Genomic DNA, 12,544 nt, shown 5'->3' on the forward strand with positions numbered 1-12,544 from the left:
TGGTGTTGTGCTGGCAGTCGTCGCACACGCCACCGCTGGCGTTGCCCGTGGCCAGGAACACGGCCATGTCGAAGTGGCACCGGCTCGCGTGCCCGTTGCACTCGCAGACTGCATGGGGCAGGGGCGCGGCCGTCACAGGTGCACACGGGCAGTGCCTCCCCGCACAGGTCCCTCCAGGCACCACAACCCCACGGTGCCCCCAGGCACCAGCTCCCCAAGCCCTGACTCCCGTTGCCCAGTCCAGGCCCTGAGACCAGGGCACGGCGGGGGCTCTCACCGCGGCAGGCGTGCGGGTCAGAGGGCTGGGCCGGCTGCCAGGGCAGGTCCTGGTAGAAGTCCTGGCAGCGCTCGCAGTTGGGGCCCGCAGTGCGGTGCTGGCACTGGCAGCCTCCATGGATCTGTGTGGGAGCAGGAGGTGCTGAGCCTGGGGCACGGGGCGCCGCCTCAGTGCCATGCGTGCCCGGCCCAGCCCCGGCACCGTACCATGCCGTCGGTGGTGGCGGGGCCCCCGGCAGCAGGGGCACACTGGGCGGCGTGGCCGTAGCAGAGGCAGCTGCCACGCAGCACCAGCTCGTCCACGGCGTAGTAGTACTTGTGCAGCACAGCACGGCGTGCATCCAGCAGCTCGTCGCCCAGCGTGTGCAGCTTGCTCAGATTCACCCGCAGGTTGGTCACGCGCAGCAAGTCTGTGGGGGCACCGTCCTGCTCAGTGCTACCCCAGCCCCTCCTGGCCCTGTCGCCTGCACCCCCTGCAGCTGCGCCCGGCGGTGCCCGCCCTCCCCCAGGCCCTGTACCCCATACCCTGGCTGTCCTGGCTGTAGGGGTCTTCCACCGGGATGGATGGGTCCAGCACCTTGAAGATCACCTGGGCCACGGGATGGGAGGTGGAGCACAAGCGCCATCAGCCTGCGCCCCGCTGCTCCAGCCCTGGCCCCAACCCTGCGGCCCCCGACCAGGCCGGGGCTGCGCTGACCTCGCCTTGGCTGGAGGGCTCGATCTCAGAGTAGCGCTGGTCGCAGAGCACCTCGTCGATGCGGCCCGAGGGCTGGACGGGGACGCCGGGGAAGAGCCGGGCGCAGTCGTAGGCGAAGTAGCGGTAAACCCGCCAGGTGCGGCCAAAGTCGGCCGAGCGCTCCACCAGCATGGCGGCCGGGCGGAAGGTCTGCGGGGAGCCGGCGCGTGGGCCACGGCACGGTCATGGGGCCTGGCACGGCACAGCTGCAGGCGCTGGCACCCCCGGCACAGGGATGCCCCCCCCGTATCCTGGTTACCTTGAACTTCATGATGAGGTGGGTGAAGTGGAACTCGGCCTCCAGGTCCAGGCGGATGCTGACCTGCTCCACCCCTGGGGAGCAGGAGGGGTCATCCGTGGCCCCTCTCACCCGGGGGCATGGGTGTGTACGGGGCAGCCCTCTCCCCGGCCAGCTCGCCCTCCCTGCCCTTGTCCCTTTCCTCAGCCTGCAGAGGCGCCAGGGCAGGGAGCCATCCCAGGGGCTGGCATGGGGCTACGGGGGCAAGAATGCCCAGGCTGTGGCTCCCGGTGCCCGAGGCCGGGTTATCACAGGGGCCCCAGGTGCCCACAAGGGCCCCCTGCCTGGTGCCATGCCCTGGCCTCACCGTTCTCCGACTGCCACCACGAGCGCTGCCCACCAGGGCCCTGCAGGTAGATGATGTTCTGGATGCGGTGGCTCTCACGCCCCCATGGCGCCCGTGAGTCACAGATGAAACATTTCTCCGAGTCCTGGGCACACAGCACCCCATCCTGTGTCACCCACACGCATCGCTGTCCTGTCCCGTGCCACCCACGCACAAGTATACGCATCATTGCCGTGCTCCGTGTGGCTGCACATGCACACAGCCAACGGGCAAGTTGCATCCCTGCCCCGGCTCTCAGCAGCATGCGGAGAACACGCGGACGCGTGGCCAGATGCAGCCAGGCACGCAGCACCGAGGTGAGGCAGGGCAGCCACAAGTGTGGCGAGCGTGCCTGGCCCCTGCACACATGCCAGCGCAGCCCAGGCAGCGGCAGGTGGTACCTGCAGGTGGCTGACGATGCAGTACTCCTGGGGGCCGGCCAGCCCACACGTGGACGTGGCGCTCAGGCTCCCAGCCCGGCCCACCAGCAGGTTCCCCGTGGCCGGGTAGCAGCTGCCCTCGGCGCAGCCCTGGGCCTCTGCCGGCAGATCGGGCCCCTCCTGGCTGATGGCGGCTGGCGCTTGCACTGCAGACACAGCTGGGGTGACAGAGCCGCCCTGTGCTCCCCGCCCTGCCCCCAGCCCCTGGCTTCCTGCACCCCCCGGGCTGGCATCGCACCCACCTGCAGCCTGTCTGCGAGGCCGGGGGGTGCGACGGAGGGGCCCGGAGCTGCACAGGGGGCTCCCAAATCCCTCCCCACCCCCAGCAGAGCCTGGTGGCACAGGACTGGACACAGGGGCACCTGCCTGGCGCGCTGGTCACGAGCTTGGGCAGGGGCCGTGCCTGGGGTCAGCGGCCAAAAAGGCTGGGGGGACCAGGCTGTAGGGCAGGGGTTACGCGGCCCTGGGAGGCGCCAGCCGCTGCCTAATCCAGCTGGGGCTGTGAGCGGGGATTTAGGGATAATCCTGGGGCCGGCGCTGGAAGCTTGGCTACTCGGCCCTGCCAAGCCAAGGGCTGCCCAGGGCCCCAGCACCCGCATGGCCCAGCACGGCCATGCCAGGGCAGAGGTGGCCCTGCTTCGCCCCACAACCCCCAACCCTGCCTGCCCAGGGCCCCCAGCCCGGCTGCCCTGGGAGCGCTGGTGCTTACCCAGCAGCAGGAGGGTGAGCAGCAGCTCCATGCGCAGCAGTGGGTCCAGCCTGGGGAGAGGGGGGCAAAGCATGTCACAGTCGGCAGGGCCCAGACACGCCGGGGCAGCGGGCCTCCGCAGCTGGGGCTGGAGCAGGGGCTGCGCTGGCCCCCACCCCGTTGCAAACCTGGAGGAGAGCAGGGCTGGCCAGATGCACCCAGGAGGGCACCTCCACCGGTCCCCACCTCAGCCCCGAGGGCAGGTTGGGCACAGGCCAAGTTGGGGCAGGAAAGTAAAAGCCTGGAGCAGGCAGGCGGGCAGACAATCAATGCAGGGCCTGGTGCCCTGCGCCCCCCAGCCCTGCCCGCTCCTCCCCGACAGTGCCTTGTGGACCCTCCAACCCAGGCACTGGCCGAGCCCCCTGCCCTGCAGCTCCCAGCACGGGGGTTGGCTCCACAGGGCAAGGCATGGCTGTGGCTCCTTCTCCCCTGCCCCTGCCCAGAGGTGCGCGTCCAGTACTCACACGCTGCCCGCAGCCCAGCGCCAGGCAGGACAGGATGGGGCGGAGGGCACCACAACCCCGGCGGTGCAGAAACTCGCTGCCCGGCAGGGCAGCAATGGACAACACAACACGGCGGCTCAGCTCAGCCCAGCCCACCGAGTCTGACCCGCTCAGCCCAGCCGGCCCCGGGCCTGGGCCCAGCCGCCCGCCCCCCGGGAGCGGGGGGGATGGAGCGTGATTCTTATTCAAATTGGGGCCTGGCGCTGAAAGGCCCGGCCGTCGCCAGGCTACAGGAATGTCACAGCCGATTCTTTCTGCTTGGCGGCTCGCACACGCACGGACACACACGCACCCAGGCCGTGCCGGGCAGGCAGGGGGCAACCCGCAGCCTGCACCGCAGCTCCCGGCTGCCCCAGTCCAGGCCTGCGTGGGGCACAGCGGAGCCCGGGTTGGGCCCGTCAGGGCTCCCTCTGCCAGGGGGGCTCACGCACTGCCCCTGCCCACGCTGCCCGCACTGCCGGCCGTGGGAGAGGCCGCAGCCTCAGCTACCTCCGGGGCACGACAGGAGCAGCCCTGCGTGCAGGACAAGCACGGGGCACCGTGGCCATTGTGGCCACCGCAGCGCCTAGCACATGGGGCAGCGGGCGCCGGGGGCGAGGGGCAGGCCGGCAGTGCCGGAGGGAACAAAGGGGCAGCGTGTTCCCCGGGTGCCCGCAGCAGCCAGGCAGGAATGTGGTGCCGGCCCCAGGCCCCACAGGACACAGGGGGTGGGCGGCCCTCTCCTCCCGCACTCCCTCCCTCCAGCCTGGGAAACGGCCCAGGCCCCTGTTCCCAGGCCACCGGGGAGGGGAGGGGAGGGGAGGGATGCGGGAGCAGCGGGGCTGGTGCCTTTGGGAGGAGCCGTCCCGCAGCCTCCCCTGCCCTGGCGCTGCCCCAGGCCCTGCCACGGCCCAGCGGCTCACACCCACGGGGCTCCCCACACAACTGTGCTTGCTGCCGGGGCACGTGCCGACACCCGCGGGCACCCGGGCCCAGCCAGCCCCACGTGGGTCGCGCCCCGCAGAGCCGGCGCCCCCTGGCTCCATGCAGCAGCTGTGCTGCCCGCGGGGCCCAGCCGCCGCCTGGCACCCTCCGCTGGCCCTGCAACCTCCTGCCCTGCTGCGCCGTCGGCCGTCATCGCTGGGCAGGTCCCAGCCCAGGGGCTGCTCCTCCCAGAGGAGTGGGGCAACGGGGCTCTTGCCAAGGCCTGGAGCAGTGGAGCTGGCACGTAGCGGTGCAGGTGTCCAGGCTGCCCATACGCCCAGCAGCAGGCCCTGCCTGGGGCTGCTGGGCCCAGGCTGTGCAGCACAGGAGCAGGGAGCTTGCAGTGCCCCGGCTGGGCTGGGCCAGTACCTGGGTGGCTGTCCCTGCTCGGCCCCAAGTCCAGGGTGCCACCTGCCTGGGCAGCGGGGGTCCGGCCCTCCACCCTGCGGCCTGCTCGGCTCTGGGCTGGGCCGCGCTGTTTGTTCCTGGCGCAGGTTCCCTCCCCTGTCTCCTCCTCCCGGAGCCGAGCCGGGAAGGGAGGGACCTGCTGGCTGCTCAGGTGAGGCAGGCGCCAGGTGCAGCCGTGCCAGGAGGGGAGGTGGGGGAAGCTGGGAGTCGTGCCCTGCCTTGCCCTGGCCCTCGGGTCTGCTGCAACAGAGATAGCTCCAGCCCCTTCACTGCACCAGCCCAGCCCCAGCTCACCTGCGCAGGTGAGGAAACAGTCTGAGCATGACCTCTAGCTCCTGGTCTCATCACAGGCCTGGCCCCCTGCGACAGGGCAGCTGGGAGAGGACCCAGGGCAGATCTGGTCACTGCCCTGAGCAGCAGGAGCTGAGAGACCCCCAGCCCGACCGCCACGGCCAGGCAGGCCCTGGGGCTGCTACACAGGTGCTGCCTGGGCTCTGCGCTAGGCATCGCTCGCTGCCAGTCCAGGACAGGCAGGAGGGGAAGAGGAGATGGGTCCATGGGGTGGGGCAGGGGACCCCACTCCCACAGCTCAGGGCCCAAGCAGAGGTGGAGGCAAAGCACTGCCCTGCAGGGAGACACCAGCACCAGGCAGGAAATGGCTCAGAGGCACTGCTCACAACCCCTGCTACAGCACCCAGCCCCCGCAGCCAGAGCTGCTCCCCACTCCCCAGGCCAGGCAGAGGCCCAAGCTCCCTCTTCCAGCGTAAAGACAACGCAGATGTGGTAGCTGGGTTGTGAAGCACCATTTTACTGGAGGGGATGGGCCAGGCCAGGGGTTCGTAACAAAAGGTCACGTCATTGAAGAAAAGACGGTTTGTCCCAGTGCCACAGCTGGGCACTAGCAGGAGGAGCCAGGGGCTGCCCAGCCACAGCCTGATGCCCCTGGGGTGGGCATGCAGCATGGGAGCCTTGCCTGTGGTGGACCAGGGCATAGGCAGTCTGCATGTGGCATGGTGGTCTCAGGCTACGGAGCTGCAGGAAGCTCTGTGGCAGGGTGGGTGGCAGCCCCACCGAGGCTGGGCTGTGGCGCAGCTGCCACAGGAGAGCACACAGCCGCCGTGCTGTACGACCAGAGCCCCACAGATGAGGGCAGGATGTGCTGGTTGTGCTACAGGAACCACTCACTCCCACTGAGCCCAGAGGCCAACGAAGCCCAGCCGAATGAGAGGCTTCAAAGTGCTCCGCAGCATCTGCCCCTTGACACTGCTGCTCTGGCCAGGCAGGTGCCAGCACACCCAGGCAGGTGGCATGGGCGCAGGCAGCCACTCAGAGCGACAGGGGCAGAAAGGCCAATTAAGGCAGATGACAACACAGCCAGTGAGGCTGGGTGTAGGCGCTCGTGCCCCAGGCTCTCAGGGGCTAGGATGAGGGCAGGCCTGACACTCAGATCCCCTCCCTGCTTATACAGAGAAGGCTGGGACCACTGCTCTCCCTGGCAGCACTGAGGGCACAGGCAAGACCCAGCAGGCGACAGGATCCCAGCAGGGTCTGGCAAGTGCTAGGAGTGCTGCATCCTGCGAGAAGCCAGAGAAGGGCCTGCTGCAGGAACCAAGCAGAAGCAAGCCCAGCCATCGCTGCATCTCTGGTCTCCTTCAGCCTGGCTCCTGCTTCTCTCCAGTCCCCAGTCTCGGCCCCTGCCCCGTAGCTGGGGGCGGCTCCTACTGTGCAGGCCGCGACTGGGAAAACACTAGACAACAGTCAGTTAGGGCTGCCCAGGCCCAGGGCAGGGTGACAAGGGACCCCAGCGAAACCCAGCGGGAGCAGAGGGAAGGCACAGCCCTCACAGGCTGCTGGGCTCCGAGTTAGCCAGGAGCACCTGGTCCATGGCTCTCACCAGCAGTGCCTGCCCCTGCCTCTGCCAGTATCAGCACAGGGAGGGGCTGAGCACTGCTGCAGGATCAGCCAGGCGAGGGCAGAGGCAGCCCCACAGCACAGGGATCCGAAACGCAGTGCCCCAGGACATGCTCCAGCAGCTGCTCCCTACCAGAGGGGCTGCACCTACCGACACCAGGCTGCGGGAGCCCAAACAGCTCCGTGTGGACACCTGCCCAGGGGTTCGTACCTGGGCACCCCGAGTACAGTGCACCAACATGAGCACTGCAGCACGTGCGAGTGCTGCAGCCTGGTAGGAACCCCGGGCCTGCCGAGAACCTGGGGGATGGGGGTGGTTGCAGGGGCCCTGGAAAGAGCCGAGGGAGGGGACAACAGGGATGGAGGGTCCAGGCTAGGCAGTAGTGGTCAAAGGGCCCGTGAAAAGGGAACACTGGGAAAATTAACACAGCAGGGACTTGCAACAAGGGGCCAAGTGGTGACTTCTACAGTCGCCTGGGACCCCCCAAAACTCCTCAAATACTCAGGGCCAGGGCATTTGGCAAAGTAAGAGCACAATCAAAAGTCGGAGACAGGGAAGGATGGCCCAGCCCCAGTGTGAGCTGCCAGTTGCTCCAGGGCTCTGGGGAGGGCTGCACAGACAAGTGCTGTGGGGCCCACTGTGCTGGGCCCTGGGGTCCACTCCCTGCCCAGCCCCCAGCCTGCTCAGTGACGTGGAGCAAGCTGCCCCCTCGCCCTGCATCAGCTAGCTGTACTGGACAGCATGGGAACAGCCGCATTGCGGCCGGGATGGCTGGTACAGAGAATGGAGCTCTGAGCTGCAGCCAAGGCTGAGCAACTGACTACTGGCCCTGGGGCTGACAGGAAAGGGACAGGTCCTGCGGGGCCTCGAGTCCCCAGCTACTATGCCCGCTGTACAGCAAGGCCAGGCCCCGCCTGCCCCAGGGTAACAACCCCCTGCATTTGGTACCTGAGCCAGATCAGCTGGGCATGAGGCCCACTGGCTGCCCTTCCCTGCAGGAGCACAGTCCTTTCCACCTTCTGGCACTTTGCAAATGACACTACGCATACTTTGCGGCGCAGCCCACCCTTTGGCAGCAGGAGGTAGAACCTACCCTCACCCAATCTGCAGCATTGGCACTGGTGGGGTTGCACATGCATTCCCTGCCTGCCCAGGAAGGGTGGGGCACAGAGGCCCAGAGCAGGCAGGCAGACACCTGCAGTGTCCCTGCTGGGCACTAGATAAGCTGCCGAATCTTTAACCCACAGTGAGAAACTTAAGTAGTGCCTGAGCCCTTTCCCCCTGCACCACAGCCTCAAACCTTAAGACTGTCCATATGTTCAAAAACCAGATGCAATCAACCGTATCCCCCCCCACCCCCGGACCCTTCTGCTGCAGCTCCTCTGGGCTTGCTCATGAACATGCCGCAGGCACCAGTGGAATGCTGGGCCCACTGAGTACAGTCCCAAGCACCCGGGGCGGGGGAGTGGTTTTTGTCCCCATGAGAAGCTGGTCCAGCACCCTCCATGACAGCCAAGTGGTTCAAGTCTGGCCAGGGAATGTCAGGTGACTGCCAGTGAACAGCTCCAGGCCTCAGCCGATTGCCAGCACAGTGCCACATGGGCATACCCTGGGTCCCAGGGTAGAAGCGCTGACAGGAGGCAATGCTGCGGCTAGAGCTCAGCACTGCTGCTGACAACAAAGAGAGGATGTATGAGAAAAGCTGTGTGGGCCCTGGGGCAGCACCTCAGCCCTGTTCCTCTGGCACAAGGCAGTGGTCACAGGCACAGCACAAGGAGACTGACATTTGACACCCAGTTGGGATGCCCCCAGGCTGCGTTGTGCTTCCCACAGCCGGAGGGGCAGCAACTCCACTTGCTTCGGCAGGAGCCCAGAGCCAGCTGATGACAACACTGTAAGGAGGGGAGAAATGTGGCACCTTCAAAGGAATGATGGACGGAGGGGAGAGGAGAGAGGGCAAACATCTCTGGAACCAAGCTCCAGAGCGGGCAGGTAGGACCAGTGCCCCTGACCATCCTGGGCAGTCTGCACGTGTACAGATATAGATAATAACCTTAGAAAATTTGATTAAAATAAACCCAGGAAATGTACAACTTGGAAAGGAAGCGAAACGTCACAGTGCATCGACGGTGTGAGACATTCCCACGTCCTCCCACTGTGCAGGGCATGTGCCACTGCTCCATTGGGAAGTTCCCGCAGGAGACCAGGGCTCTGGGCAGGGCAGCGCAGGAGCGGAAGGCATCCTCCTGCGTCTCTAAAAAACGGTCTGTGCAGCCGCAGTCCAGCGCTGCACAATGCTGCCGGGCAGCCACTGCGATGGGCACAGGGCACGCGGCTCACGGCTGCAGGCAGTTGCTCCGCTATCGTCCCCAGGCGCCAGAGGACCATGACTGCACTCAAACATCTCCATGTTCTGGCCTCAGCTCACGCTCGCTCGCTTAAAAGAGGTGGCAAAATGAGGCCCCTCAGGGAACACTGTGGGCATGGGAGAGGGGCTGGATTCGGATCACGGGCGACAAGTTGACCCTCAGGATCTGCTGGGCTCTCCTCCGTACTTCGTCGTCCGAGGAGGAACCGTCCACCTTGATGACCCGGAACTTGAGCAGGTTCCAGGCGCTCGGTGCCCGGTCGGCCTTGTGCGGTGCTGGCATGGCGTTGGCCGTCGCCTTCTGTGGTGTATCCCTGGGCTCCAGAGTCCTCTTCCTCTTCTGCCCAGTGGTCTCTGTGGGCCCGCTGCTCTCCCTCCACTCTGTTCTGCCCCCAGGGACCTCCCTGGCTCTGACTTTGGAGGCCTTGGCCGGTGGCCCACCGCTAATGCTCTGTGAGGAGCTGCCCGTGATGCGCCCATTCAGGACCCCAGACGCCTTGCAGGCATTGCTTTCCTGCAGCACGCCACCCTTCGGTCCCTTCAGAAGCCCTGCAGCAAGGCTAGAGGAGTCAGGTACTTTCTTAGCAAAGTGTTTGCAGCCTTTGGGATCCAGCGGGCCCGACGTTACCTTAGTGGTTCTGGCCGATGCACTTGACGCCTTGTGGAGCCTGTGGTCTGAGGGGGAGAGGCCTAGTTGTCCTGGCTTGTATTTCGATTCCAAGCAGGGGGCTGCAGTTTTCAGGGGAACCAGGGCTTCCAGCACCACAGACAGCCTCACGGCTGGGTACACGTCAGGGTACATATTAGCAGGAAAAGCCATGGCTGGGGCTTTCGAGGTACCTGACCTGGTCTGTTTCAATGAGTTCAAGAGGAGATTTGTAGAACTGCCTTTGGAGACTGGCTTGGGGGAAACTGTGGAAGAGCTCACGGAGATCCCAGCCAGTGGAGCTGCCATCCTGGTCGGGGTTGCTGCGGGTCTGGCAGGAGCACTGGCAGAGTCAGGTGCTGTGGCCGTCCCAGAGCTGTGCTGTATGCTCTCTTCGGTCTGCCCAGGTGTGTCCGCTGTGCACGAGCTGTAGCCGTACACATCCTTGCTTCTCAGGATTGTGGGCTGGTAGCCCTCCTCCCTGAGGCCCTGGAGAAAGGCCACCAGCTGGGTCTCAGTGTCAGAGAGGTCCTTAGACATGGGGTTGAAGACGCGGAGGGCTTCCTCCAGGGCTTTCTGTCCTGCAGACGAGATTCGTGACCAGGAATGCACAGCTTTTTCTTCCACATTGTTCACTGCAATATTCATGGCATTAGGCAAGCAGGAGCTTCCAGGGGGTTTGAATTACTTGAATGCCAACGCTGGACACCTCAAAGGGAAAGAGAGAAGAGAGTTAACTGACACCACAGGCATGATGCCCCACAGTGCTGCAGGACTGTCACTGGGGACCCTCCTGACTGCCTGGGCCAAGCAAGCCAGATGTGCCCCAAGCACCGCCTGCAGTGGCCTCAACAACTATAGGACGTCCGCTTCCCAACAGTGGCAAATGCACCCCAGAACTAGAGCTGCTCCAGGGGCATATCTGTACCTCGCTGACCAGCACCAACTTCATGTTTGCCTCTGGCTGCCTGCCGAGGCACTTAGTCACCAGAGATCCCTTCTGTGTCCATGGTCACAACCACAACCACAATCCCTTCATCCCTCCTGCAGACTGAGCCCTCATGGCTGCTGCTGTAGGTCACATTCTGTCTCCAGCCCTGGAATCACCCCACGGTTCTGATCCTGCTCTAACTCCAGAGTGTCCTGTTTGAAGCACGCACCCTGGGACGGAGGATTACCCCTGCAGGGTTCCCCACGCCCGCTGGCTGCTCCCATCTGCGGAGGCATCTGCAATTCGCTGTCAGGGGACACTGCTGCCAAACCAAGGAGGCTCGCCTGCCAAAGCGGCACAAGATGGGTTTCCGCTGAAGCACGACCTGCAGCAGCCAGGGAGTGAGGAAGCCTGACACTCAGGTGCCTGGAAGCTGGGGTGGGTGGACCAGAGGAATGACGCCACATCACCTTTAGACCCATGACTACCTGCACAGGCGAGGCATGAACAGCCGGCTACAGATGGGAACCAGGAGGCAGAACCAGGTGCTGGAGAAACTGGAAGAAGGGTATGGCAGTACACAAGAGCTCAGCTATGCCCCTCTCCCAGCTCTACAGACAGTCGCTACCCACAACAATCCTTGCCTCTGGCATTTTCCCTGGGCCCTCAAGGACACAACTTCACTCCAAGGCTGCCACAAGATAAGCAGTCACTCCGCCCCCAACGAGCAGGCCCAGAACAGGCAATTTTGCAACTGGGAGCAGCAGCACAAACTGGGCAGCAGCAATAAAAACAGGCTGTAAAACCATTAGCTGGGAGGCACCTCCAGACCCCGCAGAAAAGCAGCTTAGTATTTGGCAAACGTTCCCCTCCCCAAGTTCAAAGACCTTGGGCAGGTGCAAGGAGAGGGGAAGCACAAACTCCAGGGTGAGGACTGGAAAACAAACACACCCAGAGATCAGCTCCATGCCCTCCTCAGCCCCCTCCAGAGCTAGCACCACCCCCAGCCCCAGCGCACCCAGAGCAGAGGAGGCAAGCACAGGGTCGGAGGCCAGTCCCTACCCCGACAGCTCCTCATCCCAGCTCAGCATCGGACCTGGACGGCATGAAGAAACCCCTGCGAGCGCCGGGAGCGGGGTTGAGGATGGGCACTGCAGCAGGGCCCCCACGTGGGCAGCAGCGGAGAGCAAGGCTCCGAGCGGTGCAGGGGCAGGGAGAGCAGCAGGGGAAGGCCGTGCAGGGGAGCGAGAATATGCCGCAGTGGGAGGGAGCGGGGCAGTGGGGGCAGGATGCCCGGCTGGCACCGCTGCACCAGAGCCCGCGCCTGGCACAGTCACGGCCCCGCACCCCCACCTGCTGGCACGGCCCTTCCAGCTGCGCATCGGGGACATGGACACGGGCGAGCAGCGGCCCCCGCCCGCGCCGGCAGCTCAAGGAGCCCCACGGGACACCGGCCAGACCGCGAGGGCGAGTCCCGAGCGGCCCAACCACCGACAGCGCGAGGCGCCATGCACGGGGCCGGCGGGGCCTACTTCAGCACGAGCCGCAGGACGCGGCCCCGGCCCCGGGCTGACACGGGCCGGGGGAGGCCGCGCAGGCGCAGCCCCGCGCCGAGCCCGACCCTGCTGCTCCATGGCGGCCGCGGCGGCGGGTCCCGATCCGGGCGCTGCTGGGGCCCGGGGGGGCGGGGCGGAGCCGCCCGGCCCTACCGGACCTACCGGCCGCTGCGGAGCCCGGACGCAGACCAGGCCCCGCCGCTGCGCTGCCTCCGCCGCTCCAACATGGCCGCCGCGGGGCGCCGGAAGTAAACGACACTTCCGCTTCCGGTCCGTACCCCTCCCCGCCCCCAGTCCCTCGGGCCTCGTGACCCCGTGACCTCCGCCCAGCCGCGTGAGGGGAGGGGCCACGTGCCGGGGGCCGGAAGTGGTGGTGTGGCCGCTTTCGCGCTTCAAGGTGCCGGCGCCGGAAGTCGCGCGGAGCTCCTGTCGCG

General features: G+C 65.9%; 2 protein-coding genes across 3 annotated transcripts in view; both read right to left on the bottom strand.

Annotated features, from left to right (window-relative positions):
• Nucleotides 1-4,876, bottom strand: part of LOC109311384 — a 31,532-nt gene extending 26,656 nt beyond the window's left edge. The window contains exons 1-10 of the mRNA XM_019537001.1: nt 4,659-4,876; nt 2,785-2,834; nt 2,037-2,221; nt 1,618-1,741; nt 1,272-1,345; nt 974-1,162; nt 802-865; nt 484-686; nt 278-398; nt 2-108 (exon numbers count right to left, since the gene is read on the bottom strand). Coding sequence (XP_019392546.1) covers nt 2-108; nt 278-398; nt 484-686; nt 802-865; nt 974-1,162; nt 1,272-1,345; nt 1,618-1,741; nt 2,037-2,221; nt 2,785-2,815 — 1,098 coding nt within the window. The 5' untranslated portion in view covers nt 2,816-2,834; nt 4,659-4,876. The remainder of the gene's footprint in view (nt 1; nt 109-277; nt 399-483; nt 687-801; nt 866-973; nt 1,163-1,271; nt 1,346-1,617; nt 1,742-2,036; nt 2,222-2,784; nt 2,835-4,658) is intronic.
• A 609-nt stretch (nt 4,877-5,485) lies between these two features.
• On the bottom strand, nt 5,486-12,369 carry CCDC71 (coiled-coil domain containing 71). 2 transcript variants are annotated; one of them, XM_019536776.1, is made up of 2 exons: nt 12,273-12,369; nt 5,486-10,332 (listed from the first exon to the last, which is right to left on the bottom strand). In XM_019536776.1, exon 2 carries the CDS (start codon nt 10,269-10,271, stop codon nt 9,075-9,077), a length of 1,197 nt encoding a protein of 398 aa, XP_019392321.1. In that variant the 5' UTR covers nt 10,272-10,332; nt 12,273-12,369; the 3' UTR covers nt 5,486-9,074. The 2 variants fall into 2 exon arrangements, with proteins under 2 accessions (XP_019392321.1, XP_019392322.1); XM_019536777.1 differs by having other exon boundaries at nt 5,486-10,324; nt 12,273-12,358.
• Nucleotides 12,370-12,544: the final 175 nt, after the last annotated feature.

This window comes from Crocodylus porosus, unplaced genomic scaffold, assembly GCF_001723895.1.
Source record: "Crocodylus porosus isolate Cpor-Errol unplaced genomic scaffold, CroPor_comp1, whole genome shotgun sequence".
Taxonomy (NCBI): Eukaryota; Metazoa; Chordata; order Crocodylia; family Crocodylidae; genus Crocodylus; species Crocodylus porosus.

Excerpts from the sequence above, each read along its gene's own strand:
- CCDC71 (XM_019536776.1), bottom strand. The coding sequence starts at position 10,271 with ATGAATATTGCAGTGAACAATGTGGAAGAAAAAGCTGTGCATTCCTGG.